This window comes from Ascochyta rabiei, chromosome 14 (genome assembly GCF_004011695.2).
Source record: "Ascochyta rabiei chromosome 14, complete sequence".
NCBI classification, from domain to species: Eukaryota; Fungi; Ascomycota; class Dothideomycetes; order Pleosporales; family Didymellaceae; genus Ascochyta; species Ascochyta rabiei.
In genome coordinates this window covers 1,180,329-1,197,014 of record NC_082418.1, presented here as the reverse complement: position 1 = coordinate 1,197,014, position 16,686 = coordinate 1,180,329, and the positions used below count along the sequence as shown (strand labels likewise).

General features: G+C 55.1%; 5 protein-coding genes across 5 annotated transcripts, besides 4 other annotated features; 4 read left to right on the top strand and 1 right to left on the bottom strand.

Moving 5' to 3' along the window:
* Positions 1-1,418: 1,418 nt before the first annotated feature.
* Positions 1,419-1,459: a tandem repeat.
* Positions 1,460-1,812: 353 nt separating this feature from the next.
* Positions 1,813-1,930: a tandem repeat.
* Positions 1,931-3,285: 1,355 nt separating this feature from the next.
* Positions 3,286-5,347, top strand: EKO05_0008357 (DNA-binding transcriptional regulator ume6; the record flags this gene model as incomplete). Its single annotated transcript, XM_059637275.1, has 2 exons — positions 3,286-3,406; positions 3,480-5,347. 2 exons carry the CDS (start codon positions 3,286-3,288, stop codon positions 5,345-5,347), a joined length of 1,989 nt encoding a protein of 662 aa, XP_059493258.1.
* A 751-nt stretch (positions 5,348-6,098) lies between these two features.
* Positions 6,099-7,259, top strand: EKO05_0008356 (uncharacterized protein; the record flags this gene model as incomplete). Its single annotated transcript, XM_038946508.1, has 1 exon — positions 6,099-7,259. The coding sequence occupies one exon, from the start codon at positions 6,099-6,101 to the stop codon at positions 7,257-7,259; it is 1,161 nt and encodes a 386-aa protein (XP_038796804.1).
* Positions 7,260-7,717: 458 nt separating this feature from the next.
* On the top strand, positions 7,718-9,124 carry EKO05_0008355 (DNA primase large subunit Spp2; the record flags this gene model as incomplete). Its single annotated transcript, XM_038946507.1, has 1 exon — positions 7,718-9,124. One exon carries the CDS (start codon positions 7,718-7,720, stop codon positions 9,122-9,124), a length of 1,407 nt encoding a protein of 468 aa, XP_038796803.1.
* Positions 8,795-8,828: a tandem repeat.
* A 294-nt stretch (positions 9,125-9,418) lies between the features above and the next one.
* Positions 9,419-9,465: a tandem repeat.
* A 536-nt stretch (positions 9,466-10,001) lies between these two features.
* EKO05_0008354 (uncharacterized protein) lies at positions 10,002-11,008 on the bottom strand (the record flags this gene model as incomplete). The annotated part of the gene is made up of 2 exons (XM_038941523.2): positions 10,002-10,801; positions 10,858-11,008. 2 exons carry the CDS (start codon positions 11,006-11,008, stop codon positions 10,002-10,004), a joined length of 951 nt encoding a protein of 316 aa, XP_038796802.2.
* A 1,852-nt stretch (positions 11,009-12,860) lies between these two features.
* EKO05_0008353 (uncharacterized protein) lies at positions 12,861-15,963 on the top strand (the record flags this gene model as incomplete). The annotated part of the gene is made up of 2 exons (XM_038941200.1): positions 12,861-13,395; positions 13,481-15,963. The coding sequence occupies 2 exons, from the start codon at positions 12,861-12,863 to the stop codon at positions 15,961-15,963; spliced, it is 3,018 nt and encodes a 1,005-aa protein (XP_038796801.1).
* Between the last annotated feature and the right edge of the window lie 723 nt (positions 15,964-16,686).

Here is a 16,686-nt window from a genome sequence, read left to right as displayed (position 1 = left end):
CGTCGCTCTGCAGATTGGAGAGCAGCCTAAATGGTCCCGATCAGGCAATGTAAATGCCATTAATATCTTTCACCACAGGTCACGCGGCACTAGGCTGGGGTTCAAAGTGGCCCGCACTGGACTGGATCTAGGCTCGCTTCGGCACGACGGCACTGGGCGCACCGTCAACGGTGCAGTCTACAGGGAGATTCGTCTAAAGGCGCTAGAGGCGATCATCGCGGACGGCGGCTTCGAGCGCCAAATGCACTCTTTGCAGATCTGAGTTGGCCGTGGTGTGTACGGGTGCCATGTACGGTGCCTGCGTCGATGAGTCGATAGGCCGCACAGCCTCGCGATGGCAGGTAGCATGGGTACCTCCGGAGCCATGGTGTGTGCGAATCCCAGTTTTCTGTTTTCCGTTGCGCGAACAAGTTTGCCTGTCCAGCGGTCAACTGACTCTGGCCGGGGCTTGGGCTTCGATGGTAGAGGGCCCCCTGTCGGTGAAGATTCGGGCTGCAAGCGTCGTGGCTGGCCAGCGAGGTTGGGGTGGATGGAAATGGTTGAGATGAATTACAGATTGCGGGATGCGGACGGGCTTTTCCGGCAGGGATGAAGCGACAGCCTCACCCCAAGCCATCTGCAACGCGTGATATTGGCAACAGCTCATCACAGACAGTGTCAGGATTCAGCACACGACGCACGGCTACTGACAAGCCGCGTGCTCTCGCGTGTTCGGAAGCACAGCCATGCGGTTGCACGTCATCAGTCTCTCGTTCGGTCTCAACCTGCGTGCGCATGGAATCGACGAAGAGGCGTTTTCGGCCCAGGCAGCTGTACAACGCGCCCATCTGCGACCGATAGCGGATGGAGCATCGACTCGTTGCAACACCAGCACTCGGCCACTCGTGACTCGGCGGTATCGACGGTTGGTCGTGAGTGCTGACCGCTGTTCCGGCCGTAACAGGCTCACTACTCCAGTTAGCAGCTTGTGAGAGGTCGCGATGGAACCCTCGCAGGGTGGTCAGCCAACGAAGTGGCAGAAAGCTGGCACACGACGCTCCCGTGACTGAAAACCGATGCGGGTCGAACTGAGTCTTCTCTCTCCTGCCCTCCACTCTGCAGCAATGGGGGTGTTGAAGGGTGGTAGGGCGAGACGAATCAGCTCGTAAAGCAGCTCTCTGGAAAGCGCACTACGACTCGCTAACAGAGCGTGCTCGCAGGCATCCTCCTAAGCCCACATTCGACCGTGTTTGCCAAGAGAAATGTGGAAAGCTACTTTGCGCAGTTTTCGCGATCACAGCGCCGACACAACGGTTGCTGTAATTGGCGTGCGCAAGAGTCTGAACTCGTCCAGGCCTGCATCAGCCTCCGAGGCGTTTTGCCGGTGATTGCCCGTGAAGTTTACCTGGGCACTACGCCGTAGCTAACGCATGGGAAGGAAGGATGGTAAGGATGGTAAGGATGGTAAGGATGGGAAGGAAGGGTTTTCGGAGACGTGTCGAAGATTGGACGTGTACCTTCGTCCGTTGCCATCCTGGCCAGGCGCACACCAGGCCGAGAAAGAAAGGGGTCTACCGAAGACCAGGGTGAAGGCAACGGGTCGAAGTGGGTATCCTGTGAGCATAGAAACCACGCGGTCAGGTGAACAGACCTCACGCGTGTTCGACGCCAGAGGGGTACATGTGTACTCGCGAGCCATTCGTGGACTACCAAATATTGACTGTGTGGTCGGTAACCAATGGCAGGCTGCAGTGGCCGTAAGCCATCCGAACAGGAAAGAGCAAAGCACTCCATGCTCACAGGGTTCCGACCACCTCCAGCCTAATTAGCTGGCTTTTCCCTTTTCGCTTTTCCCTTTTCCCTTTTCCCTTTTCCCTTTTCCCTTTTCCCTTTTCCCTTTTCCCTTTTCCCTTTTCCCTTTTCCATTTTCCCTTTTCGCTCTTCGCTTTTCTGGAGCACGATGACCTAATTATGGGACCATTGGCAGCGGCAACGCTGTGCGGAGCGGCCCCTGTCGTCTGGCTGGCCCACCATGGAAGCTAGCCGTCTGCCCATCGCCATTGGCTGCACTAGAGAAAGCTTGTCAGGCGAAATCCAACGCCCACGCCTGCATCTGCCATCTGCACCACTCAGCGCGCAATCCCGCGCGGAGCAGTCATCGCTACTGCATGTTGCGCCCATGCCAGTGTGCCGCGTCACACAAGAACTTGCAACTCGCATAGCTCGGAAATACGCACCAACCGACCTGCCCTGTTGGGTCTGACCATGCTCTCTGTCTTCTCCTCGGTCCAACTAGCTCGGTGGTGGAGGCCCGCTGTGGAAATGATCACGACAACTGCGACCTCGAATGGGGCCAGCTTCCATCTGCAGGACCCCTCGCTTTTGCCCCGGCGTTCTGGCCATGCGTTGCACCAACGAATGGCTTCGAGGAGCAGCCGCATCTTGCGCTACCACGACCTACCAGCCTTTGGTTTCGAAAGCAGGAACCAACCTCATGCTGTCACGCTTCACGACATCGAACACGTTCATTTAACGCTCCACATGCATCTCACAGCCAGCGATCTGCACAGACGGATCAACTCGCTAGCAACGTTCGGGCCGGCCAGTTATCGCAGCCGCTGCAAGTGTTCACGCCTGTATTCTTGCTGTCCCGCAAGAGGTTGGGCACATGGACGAGCCAAGAGACACGGACCTGGTTACCACAGTTCGCGAGCCCGACCAGGAAATCCTCTCTCTAGTCCAGACTAGGTCAATCAACGTGCTCGACACGCTCGTGAGAGCCTTCCAACCGATCGACAGCCGTCTAGAGAGGTACCCCTCCCAAGCCTAATCCTGCAGCTGCCTCTAGCGCGGCGGGTAAGTAAGCCCCAAAATAGGTGCAATCTCGAAAGGCCCCAAATTTCGATATCTGCCTGCAGCGTACAGCTAGTCTGACCAATTACCACGCGGTACGACACGCACACCATGCCGTTGGACGATTTCTCTTGACCACTGGGTCAATAGCATGGCGTCCAAGAATAGACCGAGCAGGATTTGCTCACATTTCTGCCGTTCGTGGTACTCTTAAGGTACATATAGGTCACTCCCAGCCCACCAAAGGAACCAGACAGCAGCATAATTTGGTTCTCGCCTTCTTTTCACATCGAAGTCCGCTGGTCGAACTTCGCGTACCTACCTTTAATTAAGAGCAGCCGGCCGAGCCCTGCCATCCTGTCCCTTGCAAATCGTCCCGTCGCGCATTAGTCGCCATTGCCGCATTGTTTACTAGCCTTTTGTACCATTGCCCGGTGCAATACATACATCGCCATGTCGCCCTCCTCAGCACTCTCCTCGACAGCCCAGCAACCTTCAACCATGGTGGGAACCACAGCTGCCGCGAATGCAGCAAAACAAGCTGCCGCAAAGATGCACCGTCGATCACGAACAGGTAAGAACAACCCTCTCCATCACCATGCAGGGATGCGTCCCGCTTGAACACCTAGCTCATCGCATCTACACAGGGTGCTTCACATGCCGTCTGCGACGGAAGAAGTGTGACGAGGGTAAACACTCGTGTCGTGCTTGCAAGCATCTTGGTCTCAAGTGCGAATACAAGAGGCCAGTGTGGTGGAGCAACAATGAACAGAGAAGAAACCAGAAGGAAGTCATCAAGAACATCATCAAGCGCACCAAGCTGAACGAGAAGACCGCACAAGGAGTCGCAATGGGTGCCAACACACCACCAAGTCTCTGCCACTCAGCCCAGACCGCTGATCATTATTCTGACGGTATTGCTTGCACTCGCGCACCATCCGTTGACTCTCAAAACTCTCTGGACTACAGCTTCAACACAGTTACGCCGCCTGACTTCTATAACGCGGCGATGCCACCGCCAGTGTTCGCCCCCGTCTACCAACATCCTGGACAATTCGCACCTTACGAAATCGACATCAAAACAGAGAGTCAGATGTTCATCAACGACATTCCCACTCGCAGGGACTCTACATTTTCCACCTTCAGCCATTACCAGACACCACCCGCTATCGGCCAGGGTTACCCTACCGACAACTGGGTCCAGCAGGATTATTTCGAGAGCCATCGCGAGTCTTTTGCTGAGGAGCCACTTGAGTTCAATACCTTCGACTTCCCCACCCACGGCGCCTTCAGCCCCTCCCATCAGCCCATGGTCCAAGTGGACGAGTGTGATCAACACCTTCTTACTCACTTCATCGACAATGTCATGCACATGGTGTACCCAGTGCTTGAGGCCAACCAGCCCGGATCGGCTCGCGATAAAGTTGTTTTGCCTGCGCTTGAGACCAACAAGGCTTACTTGCACGCCTGTCTGAGCGTCTCAGCGCTGCACATGAAGACCACACAGGGACTGCAAGGAGAGCAAATCGACCACGATGTCTACAGGAATCGCTTCGCGGCTGTCCAGCAGCTCACAGACTCCCTAATGAGCGATCGCGACCACGCCGAGACCCTCGATGCTACTCTCGGAATGATCTACTTCCCTTGCTCGGTCGGTCGATTCGACGATGCTCTGGTCGACATCCCGTGGCACCAGCACTTTCAAGCTGTTCAGAGCCTGGTCCACAAGCTGGAGCTTCCCAACCAGCTTGTCGCAATGAATGGTCAACAGCAGCCCCAGCCTCCTTTCAACATGACCCTCGCTTCATGGATTGACATTCTCGGCGCAACCATGCTTGGCAGGACACCATCCTTCGCTGACACCTACCGCGAGAAGCTGATTGCTGATGCACCATCCGGTCTTGCTGAGCTCATGGGCTGCGAAGACCGAATCATGTACTTGATTTCGGAAATCGCCTGTCTCGATGCCCTGAAGCAGGAGGGCATGGACGACGTCCAGCTCTGTCAACACATTCAGCTTCTTGGGGAGCAAATCAGCCTGACAGAGCCACCGATTGGTTCGAACAACAGTGCGCTTTCATCTACTGGTGAAGTTCTCCCCCGACAGCTCCGCAGAAATATGACTGCAGTCTACCGCCTGGCGGCTCGCATCTACCTCTGCAGCCTGGTTCCAGATTTCGACCGCACTCAGCCCATCAATGCCAATCTTGTCAGCGCACTCAGCAAGGCTATGGACTACATCCCGGCTGGACCTGACGGCTTCGACCGCTCCCTCGTCTGGCCTCTGCTTGTTGCAGGCACAGTATCTCTCCCCAACTCGTCTTTCCGCAAGATGTTCTCCGAGCGCACCAGCCGTCTCGGAGATGCCTCCAACTCTGGTTCATTCGGAAGGATGAAGGCGCTGCTCAACGAGGTATGGGCAGTCAACGACCACAATCTCTCCAAGGGTATCAGACAGAGTGTCCACTGGCGGGATACGATGCATCAGAAGGGCTGGGATTTCTTGCTCATCTGAGCATCCTCGCCAGTCTGCTGGACCAGCATCATCCTCTGTTTGTACACTTCTCTCGGGCGACCTTCGCCCAAAAGCACTTGCTTCTTCCTTGCACATATTTTCTGTTCGCACTATACCCATTTTCTGTACTTTCCAGCATTGTCGGCTCTGGTGAGCTAGAAGCATTTTTTCGGCGCGGAGCATCGACTGGACGATGATGCAGGACTATGACGATACGGCCGCATATCTTGGAGTGGGAACGGGGCATTTGGGAAGCTAGCGCAGCTCCCGCTTTCTGTACAGTACTTGGTAGGGGCATTGCCCAGCTCGAGAAGAATCGAAGCCAACACTGGCGTATCGCCCACATCACTTTGCCGCCCTATTGCATTACAAAACGTGATTGGCTGCTGGTGTTCGAGGCTGCGACGTCGACAGGTGGCGCATGTTGTCGGTAGGTCCTGCCCCGTTTCTGACAGACCGATGTCTAAAATTAGCCAGTTGGTTACTGAGAGACGGTTCTGTCCTGCAGTTTGTCTGCAGCGCGTTCTCTGGTCGCTCTACCAAGACGGAAGAAGGTTTTGCCTTGGTCTAATTAGCCCCAGCTGATCTGGAGCCCGTCGATTACGTGCCGCGCCTACCTCCAGGGCCCTTCCTAATCAGCCGCCCTGTGTGAACATAGCACTCTGACTTCGTATTCCGCTTTCCGCTTTCCGCCCCCACCTTTTTTGGTAGACGCCTCCGTACCGCACTTTTCGATCATCGTACTCCGCACATGCCCATGGCGTCCGCGGCCACACAACCCTTTACGTCCGTAGACACAACGGCACAGGGACCGCACAAGGATGAGGTCGAGTCGCCGAGCATCTCTGTCGCGAATGCGCTAGCACGCTACGAGTACGACCATGCCACGCCAGGGGGTACCAAGATTCTCATGGTAGAATGGGAGGAGGATGATTCAACGCGCGGGGTTCGTGGAGACTGGCATGTGTCGTGGGAAGGCAGCACACGAGTCTTGCCGGCGGACGACCAGCAAGCCAGCGATGTGAACCGCATGTACTTCCTGCTGCCACCAGGCGTCGCAGTGCCCAAGAGCGTCACCCTTACACACCAGCCGCGGGAAGCTGACAGGACGCCCGTGGTCTGGCACACGAACCCATTGCCTGCGCTGTTCCCACCAGAGCTGGGAGCATCAGCACGCGCGGCCGGGAAGAAAGGTGTCCTGCACACGATATGGGCAAAGAAGAGGTTACAGGTGTTGCAAAAGGAGATTGAGGCCGAGTCGCGAGACAACGTAGAGGGCGTTGGGCTGCTCATGGCGGTACAAGAGAAGGAATGGATCGAGCAAACGTTCGGCGTCAATGCACGACCATCCGGCCTCAGCATCTCGCTCCCAACAGGACCGCCCACAAGCGGTCCAGCAAGCCCCAGGTCACCCGGTGGGGGACGACTGCTGGACAAGCTCGCGGGCTTGAAGCTCAACACCAACCAGCGAGACCTCACACCCAAATCTGAAGACGCACACGGCGACGCACGGTTCGCTAACCCCCTTTCGCCAGAAGGCTCAGACGTCGCTGTATCCTCATTCTCTTCATTCGCTATGCTCAAAGGCGAGAACCCATCATCCCTGGCAGCAAAGCCACCCCAACCGCCTCGGTCCTCACAAACAGCAGCGCCACGAAAAATTGCGGTCCAGGTTCCACCTCCCTCGGTTGTTGCACGACAGAACTCTACCGGAATGGCGTCGCTCAACGCACTCTCAAGTCCAGCACCTATCTTCCAATCTCGAGCACCGGCAACTGCAGATGATGATGATAAAGACGAAGGCCTTTTTGCAAGCCCAATTGATCCAAGAAGTCCTGAAATAGGAAAGAGTCCATTCTCGTTTGCGGGAAACGACACAGCAAAGTATTTGCATAGGGAACATGCCACATAGATTTGACGAGAGAAGGAGCGAGAGCAAGTCTCGTCTTTACTTCGAAGTGGTGGTTGATTTGTAGGTAGACTTCAGTTAGCAGACATTTTTGTGCGTATTGATACCTGGGACTTCCCTCCTGAAAGAGCATAGCTTTATGACTGAATGAATTGCATACATGAAATGCATCGCCCTGAACATGCTGATCTCAAGACTATGGGAAGCACCTCTTTTTTGCGTTGGAACTACTTAGCACGTGATGACCCTGCCTGCCTTGAACCCTGCCAAGCATCGATGTCATCAGGGCAAGTTTTCGGTGCCGGAGAGAACTTAGCTTAGGCAACGCCAACGCCCTGAATTGAACACCTCTCCCTGGATCACGGGCCTCAAATCGCGCGCTTCAACGTTACATCGCGTTCGGGTTGAGCAAACGCTTCCAGACTGCAGCAAAATTTTGGACAACTTACACTCTTACCACCATGGCCGCGGGCGGCTTTAAGATGTCGCTGGGCGGCCTAAAGGCGAAGCCAGGCCTCAAATCAATCGCTTTGAAGAAGGACGCAAAACCAAAGAAAGCGCTTCTTGGCGACGACGAGCCCGACGACACAAACAAGCAGCAAGAGATCTCAGGATTCGACGTAGCAGCAGGCGGCGCAATCGATATCAATGGCCCCAAAGAAAAGCAAGGGCCGCTGGTCATACCTTCATTGCCAAATCGTAACTGGCGCGAAGAAGCGCGGAAGAAGCAACTGGAGAAGGCGCCGCATACACAACAACAGAGTGTCGACGTCGTAATGGAGGAACCGGAGAAGGAGGTCGTATATGGACTTACCGTACCAGCGAAACCAGAAGAAGCGCAAGAAAACGGAGTTACCGAACCTGCAGAACCTATGGAAGTAGATCCACAAGACAACCTGACGGAGGCGCAACGGCTCGAAAAGCAGGCTCTCGAATCCCTCCTCAATGGCAAATCCACCGACGCTTCGCGCATTGTCCCCGCCATAACTGACGAAGAAGCCCTCCAAAACGATCTCAACGAGGCCCCCGACGAGCCCTCGCTCGACGCCTACGAGGCTACACCCATTGAAGGCTTTGGCCTGGCAATGCTGCGCGGCATGGGCTGGAAGGACAGCGATGGAGAGTCACGCAAGAACGGCGCGAAAGCACCAAAAGAAATTAAGCGCCGGCCTGCACTGCTGGGCATCGGCGCAAAGGAGGATGCTGCTAAGGATGTCGAGCTGGGTGAATTCAACAGTAAGGCGAGAGGCAAGAAGGGTAAAGACAAAGATGCGGCGCAAGGTTACAACCCCGTTACTTTACGGAACAAAAAGACGGGCGAGGTCATTACAGAAGAAGAGCTCAAGGCGAAATTGGAGGGCCAGGACCTCGTACAAGACGAGAAACCCTCAAAGGACTCGCGCGGGCGCGATGATGACGATGAGAAGAGCGGGCGGAGGAGAGACAGGCGAGACAACAGAGATCGCGACCGGCGGCGTGATGACGATTACGACAGCGAACGAAGACGCGAAAGGGACCGTAAGGACGACCGCCAGCGAAACAAGTACGATAACAACAACAACAACAACGACAGTGATCGACGGCGGGAGAAGCGCAGGGACCGAGAAGACGACTACGACAGCGAACGAAGGAGAGAGAAGCGCAGAGATCGCGACAGGAGAGACCGGAGCCGCAGTCCTCGCGACGACAAGCGGCGCGATCGGTACCGGAGCAGAAGCCGCGATTCAAAGGACAAGCGCGCCAGACGGGACAGAAGTCGAAGCCGCGACTCTGACGACCGACGGCGGAGGAAAAAGGAGCGAGACTACGATGACGACCGAAGTGAAGGGAGGAGGAGAGATAGAGACGACAAGAGCTCGAGGAGATAGCGTGGTCCCTTTGCGTAGAAGCACGCAGTCTCTAGCACGATATCGAATCTACACACACACACACATTCCAGACGGCGTACCCAAGACGCACAACGGCAGGATCCAGACATTTCCCTTCTTCTTTCGCAGGCACACAATCCAGCCACAGCCGACACAAACCCAGCAGCGAAGCAAAACGGCACCCGCAGCTGCAGATATCGATTTCAGGCCACGAGTTGCAAAGATCAATGACGCCGTGCTCGATGGACGGGCGCTGGAAACGGCAAACGGAAATAGCAGTGCTGACATGGACAAGCCTGTCTGCCTGCCTGCCTGTCTGCCTGCCTGCCTGCCTGCCTGCCCCTTGGCGACGACGTGTTACGACGTAGCAGCAAAAGAGAAATTCCCTTCTACCGCTGTGTTGACAGGTGATGTGTACCGAAGAGTAGGCTGCAGGCTTGTGATACGAGGCAGGTGATTGCTGTACGTGGAGAATCGAATAGTCATCGTTCGTGAAATAACTGCCATTGATACTCAGACGAGACGACAACCCAGACAGGTTGTACGCCATGTGGCACTTGATTCACCTATATCACTTGGCGGATGACTTCAAACCCCATACATACGAGAGAGGGCGTGTTTTCAATCGTTGATTAGGTAAGCTCTATCTATGCAGTAGGAACCTCCCATTGTCCAGGAGTCCATGGTATGTTTATATAAACCCTTGCCAGTACGCGCACACAAAAGAAAGACCTTGCTCAAGATACGATATATCGTTAGGCCATAAACAAAGTCGACGCACGTCATCGCTCGTCTCGACGCTAACTAATACAAAACAAAGGCGGGTATGTACAGAGGAAAAGGCATGCAAACATGAAAATAGTCGTAGGAAAGCTGCCTAGAAGTTCCTCGATGGTAGAGGCGCCACTGGCTTAGGATACTGGTTGTTGTAGCCGTTGGCGTTGGGATAGAAGTTCTGACCAGGCTCTCCATTGCCGTAGCCGTTGGTGTACGCATCGGTAATTCGTCCGTTGCCGTCGACGTGAGGCACATCATTTGTCGGCTGACCGCGGAAGTATTGTTGGCTCTCAGCCGCACCGTCGCCCATGGTTCTGGGTTGAGGTCCAGCCTCCTCGGCCATTTGCATCTCGGTCTGGTAGCTTTGGTGGTGCTTGCCGCGTACTGCGGGCAGGAAGTCGATGAAGAAGCTCAACACGTACCAGGTGTAAACAAAGGCAATGATCCACTCAAACACAGCGGCTACGTTATAGTAGTCGTATATCTGGGTAACACCAAAAATTATGCATAGGATGATCTCTGCGATGATGAACGCGAGCTTGACCCAGAAGGATATGCGGAGAATCGAGTGTTCGCGGTAATGGATTCCCAGACGTTGGTATTCCCAGCAGATGAAGATTGCGCTGACAATGTAGCCAATGATGAAAACGGCCAAGCAAATGTTGTGCATGCGGTCGTGGTGGTAATTGTCATAGATGGTGAGGAGGATGAGACCGACTGCGCCTACGATTGCAGCTATTGTGCTGATCATAGAATAGACCTTCTGCCAGACCGAAGTGTTGGGCGCGAGCTTGCCAGCATGGCGCAGGTAGCGCTCGAGAATGAAGGCAAGGTCGAACGTAACCACAGTGACTGCGGACATGGCGATGAACATAGGCTTGAGGGTTTGTGCACCGATATCTGGACCACGTTAGAGTTGATGCACGTTGACCGCAGACACAACAGGGTGAGCATACCAGAGATGTAAGGAATTGTCGACGGCCGGTCCGCCATAGTAGGTAGTATTGGGTGTCCCTTCGCGCTCCAATAGGCCAGCATTGTGATTAACATGGCCATCCATACTACCGAACTGAATATGGGCACAACCCAAAACGAAGCCACCAACATGATGGCTGACGTCAGGCGGTAAGACGGCGGTCTAAGGGGTGCAGAGGAGTCGTCTCTCTAGTCGAATAGGCACTTGCGTTGAGACGTGGATGTGGAAGCTGCGCGTTCGCTACGTGTCGAAGACGAGTAGGAGGCCGCCGAAAGTGAACAGGGCAGTTCCTGGGCAGATCAGAATGATGTATATGAATCAAGGGTCGTCGCAGAAACAACGAAAAGCTGGTCTTGCGCGCAAATGAATCCCACACACGCTATTATGGCTGTCGGGCGAAGCTTGACGTCACTGCCTTGTAGGCTCCGCCAGCTCCCGCGATCTGCGACCGTCCGACGGGCTGCGCATCGTCTCCACGTCACTGGATGCAGGGTAAGTGTGGAGGCCTTCATCTACGGAAAACGCGTGCTTCCGGTGGCCGTTGCAAGGCGGTGGCCGTGAAGGGACGAAATGTGGTTGACGTTGCTGGGGGCGCTGAGCTGACAACGGGTGCATCTGCGGCAGGCACGATCGATTGCCGCAGCGGTTGGTCAATCGGTCGTGCGCCCCATTCTGCCCTGCACGGGCAACCGTGCAGGATGTGTGCGTTGACAACTGCGGTTTCAACATCACTCTTCAGAGGTAGTGGGATCCAGGCCTTTATCTCCAAAGTCGGGAAAGACGGCAGGCAATTCGGCAGCGCGTTCGCTTCACGATACCGCCGATTCCGAACGAGCACCGCGGTTGCTTGTCCGGTTTTCCAGGCACCGCTAGATGGCGATGTCATTACAAGTCAAGAGTTACGCTGTCTGCAGCACTGCCCTGGCGTGCGCGTCCGGGTCGGCTCTCTGATTCCAAGGTCGAACTGCAACTTGAACCACCGACGCATGAAAGGACGAATCGCCGTTCAGACCGAGATCACTTGGCAACGATGGCACGTGCAAATATGGGATTCTCCGAGAGACCATGGAAGAATTGCGATGACGGTGATTTACATCCTGTGATGTGAAATGAAGATGCAACTCCAGCGAAATTGACACGTGCAGCAAGATCCCGTGTCTCTCGAGTCGTCCCTGTCCAGGCCTCAGCGAACGCTGGCGTTGACTTCCATCCAGGAAGCCGTTATCGTTCATGCAATCAACGGCAGCAGACTCTGGTTATCGCGGGCCGATGCGAGAGTGCGCTGTGGGAAACCCATGTTCCCTACACAGAAATTGCAAAGATTCTGCAATCCCCATTGTGCATCGGTATTTTGGGAGGATCGCGCATGGAAATTTGGCAGAGCTTCAGGGAATTGCTGGCTTGAATTGCGAGCCTCACAGTGCACACTTCGGAATCCAGGATCTGGACCTGGACAACGAGCCGTGACACGAGATCGACACTGGGGTCAAGCTTTCAGCCACGCACCCTTTTACATTCATTGGCTGGCACATTGCGCAGCCTCCTGTGTCCTCGTTGCTTGATTGGCAGCCGAGGCGTGATCGCTGATGCGGGTGGAGGCGCCTGGTTTCAAGTCCAGAGTTCTTCCAAGTTTGTTGCTGCTTCGCTGCACTCTCCACTTTGCGACATGCACAGACTCGTAATCGTACGTTTGACAAGACGCGATGCAGGTCGGCGGGCCTTGACCGACCCAGGCGCCTTGTTTTGAGGAGAGCTGCATGTCTTCCTACTTAGACAAGCCGTGAGCTCCATGTTGCCCGCGTTGCACTAAGCTTCCAGTCGAACACTATCCCAGCCCCCACACTGCAAGTGTCCCGGCCATCCTCAAGCCTGATATAGGGCGAGCGCATGTCTTAAGATCACCCCCGCATTCGTTCCTGGGACTGACAGCGTCTGCGTTAGCCGTTCGTTCAATGTATTCTTGTCCATAGCTTTTCTGTAAATATGTTTTCTCAATTCAAGGACCGCGTCGCACGCCGTAGCAAGACGTACAACGGCCAGAGCACCCCTCAACACAACCGCCTATCGAAGCCGAGGACAAACACGAACTCGAACTCGAACTCGAAACCCGCAAGTCCTATCGTCAATAGCGACATCCCTTGCCCGGACTCACCACAGTATGCGGACTCGAGTGCGACAGATCGGCAACAGATTAGGGACTCGATGCTGTGGCCAGCAAGCAAAGAGGCCGAATCAGCAACTGGGCCCGATCAAGACACATTCGACACCGAAAGAGTAGCGGAGGGGCGCGGACGTCGCTCGACAGTCGTTTCAAGATCAAACTCACGTGCGCATTCAAGGTCGGCTTCTGCATTGCGCTCTTTTGTACGAAGCAGACGGAACTCGACAGCCAACCTCAAGAACCTGCCGGATTCCAAGGTCTCATTGGCCTCGACTACGCAACCGGACATTGATGCGGCGATAAGGCTACTGCAAGAAGTCAAACGGAATGCGTCTCCCGAGGAATTGGCAGCGCTGCGTAAGTACTCCTGGTGGCACATATCGGCCATCCACCCACAGGTACCGTCCTACATGTAGCTTCTTTCTAACAGCATTTGCTACAGGCGAAGCTTTGGAACGTCCAACAGCATCGGTGGCCGCTTCAGAACAAGAGTACGACAGGTCCAGCCCAGAGATCAGCGGCGCATTGACGAGGAGGAAGTCGCTCGTTCAGACACCAGGCGTGGCGACCCGCATCTCGCCTGTCAATGGCCAACGCCGGACATGGAACTCATGGAAGGCGCCGGACGTGAACCCCGAAGATGAATTCAAATGGCGAGCTCCACAGCAAGGACTTTCTCCTCCGGGTCGCCTACTAGCTCTGGATCTAGCAGACAACAGTCGAGCGCAGACTCCTGGAGAGCTGGATTATTCCCATCTGGGCATGTACAAGCCAGGCTCACTGATGGTCGTCAACGGTGCCGCCTCGCCTGCATCAAGCACGATTAATATCCAGCGCGTTGCCCAAGCCAACAAGAACAACGACTATTTCTCGGTAACTGAATCCAGCCGTAGTCCATTGGCTGCGAAGAACGAAAAGAAAGATGCGCATGGAAGGAGTAGGTCAGCTGTTGGCTTGCGTGACAGCAAGGCGAGAAGCACCCCAGACCCAGCAGGCGAAGAAAAGATACCCATCACCTACATCAAACCAGAGATCAAACCAAGAAAGCGGCCGCAGAGCGTTGCTATCAGCACAAGGCGGTCATCCCAGAGTGCTGATACTCTTGCCAAAGATTATCAGGCTTACATCCCATACAGTCCGTTTGGAAATCGCATGGTTGTACACAACATCTGGCAGGACCAGGAAGCAGTAACCGACGAACTCTTTCTCGAAGACCTACAATCTCAGCCACACAAAGACCTCGTGGAATTGTCAGCAACTATCACTGATGTGACCGAACTCTCACCTCCTTCCACAGCCACGAGCGTCAATACGTTGGAAACACCCAAGCATCAGATGCTCCGGCCGTCACCAAGAACATCCGATTCTGGCTATTCTTCTGTCAGCTCATCTGGTGGCAGCTCAAGAGCGTTCACAAGCGAGCAACACCCCAGCGCACTTCGAGTGGTTGTTCCAGCGTTTGACGAATCGCCGCATTCCAAATACAGTGCCGACAGAAGACAGACGATGAGCTTCGAACTGCCTGTTCAAGGAGGGTTGCTGGATCATACCGAACGGACTCTGTTAGCCACTGTACCCAGACACGGACACGGCCGCACACTGTCGCTAGACATCCCTCGGGAAGTTGCAGAGCTACCGTCTATGGACTCGGTGCTTGCGCCCAGTACACCACAATCAGTGACTTCTAAGAGCTCTGAGAAGCCGCTACCGAGGCAGACGAAACGCCTACAGAAGCGCCGGCCATCGCAGCCTCAGCTTCCTGTCGTTCAGTCATCCCAGCCAAGCCGCGAGATTATTCCTGAAGTTCCGGACAACGTAAGAGTCAAGTTTACTCGACGACTATCAACCACACCTGGCATGGAGTGTTTGACTCACACCTACCCCAGCAAAGACCACGTAAACTCAGCTGAGTTCGCAGCTGACTTCAGCCTTGTCGACTCGGTCTCGATACCAATCCAGCTTGAGCCCGACGACACACCTGCATCGCCAACTCGTAGTCGCCGCAGAAGCATGTCCTTCTTCCGGAGGAAGTCGATGACAGGAAAGACGGCAGACGAGCACGAAGAAGAAATTCCCTCACCCAAGGTGCTTGATCTCGGTACCATCGCGGTATCGCTCGGTGCTTCACCGTACGATCCTTCGATGTTTGGTTCTTTCCAGAGAGAGGCAGCAGAGCACCCCACACATCCTCATCAGCTTGGTCAAGCACGATCACGGTCACAGTCAGTGGTGAGCATGAGTTCCGACACTGCCGCAGAATATGCGCGCATGCGCAGCAAGGATCGTGCTCTCCCCGAAGCAGAGATGCCAGAAATGCCTCAGCAGCGCAAACCACGCAGAAAGCCGAAGATGGAGATCGGTGAGGCGAAGCGATCGAAGCGTCGTCCGCAAACCTTCTCTTTTGACGAGGTTCCACCAATGCCAACCATCGATCACTCCAAGTACCCAGCGCCACTATCGGCCAAGCCCAGACTGGAGAACGCAAATGTTCCAGCAGCGAACCAGTCTCGCGTTTGCGCAAATTCCCGTCCACAGTCACCGCTGAGGCACAACCACACACGACCGCCGTCAGCTCACAAGAACGTCGATTGGGAGCACACGGTCAACTGGGAGCAGCACGCCATGCAATGGAGCGAGCGTCGCCAGTCCATCGGCGGCATCCTGCGAGCGCGACCAACGGTTGAAGCTAAAGAAAACACCGCACCTGCACGTCGTCCTCGCCCAATGTCTTACACGCCGCATGAGTTGACTACGTTTGGGCGGTTCAGTGGTGGGCTCGACTATGACCACGACGGCCGTGGCCAGATTGGTGGCTCAGCCGGCACCCGGCAGCTGCACAGCTACGCCGCACCGAAGAGCATGCACTTCAAGCAGAGCTACGGCGTGGATCGGTCTGATGTGCCGATATTCGTACAGCGGCAATAGAAGCCTTGACCTGCATTTACGTTGGACGGCGTTGGAATAGGATACTAATAATGACCTTCGATTCGAGCACCTATGAGCGTTTAGATAGCGTTCCGGAACCTACCCACGCACATACAAGCAGCGTTGAAACGAACACATTTATGACCTTTTGCTATTGGTGGTTGCTGCTCTGATTGCATTGCGTACTTGTGATGAACGTGCATCGACAAGGGGCATCGACAAAGTGCATCGACCAAACAAGTGCATCGACAGGGTGCATCGACCAAGTGCGTCGAAAAAGCGCGTCGTGGTCAACAGGGCCGAGGAATGTGAGAGCACGTGCAAACGAGTATGGGTATTGTGACAGCTGTCAACACAAGTCAATGCATGTGTGTGTGCAAATTGTGTCGATCTCCGGAACCAGCAGGAGTGGAAATGACTAACTCGACAAGGCGCACCGAGGATCCCACTTTTTTCCTGCTCCAGCCGTGCCTGAGAATGCGCCCGATCATCGACGGGTCAATGACGCAGCTGTGAGTGGTTTGTTGAAGTGTGGGGCCTCCGCAGATGCCCAATGGCTGTGACGCTGCCCTGAATCCAGGCAACGCATGGATCCCTTCCATGAACACACTTGGCGGGGGAGTCCAATTTTCAGCGCAGCCACCCGCTCCGTTCCTTTCACCTCACCTCCTCTCACCGTCTCGTCTCTGCCTTTCACAGCCGCTGGATCACTCCGCGACTGTC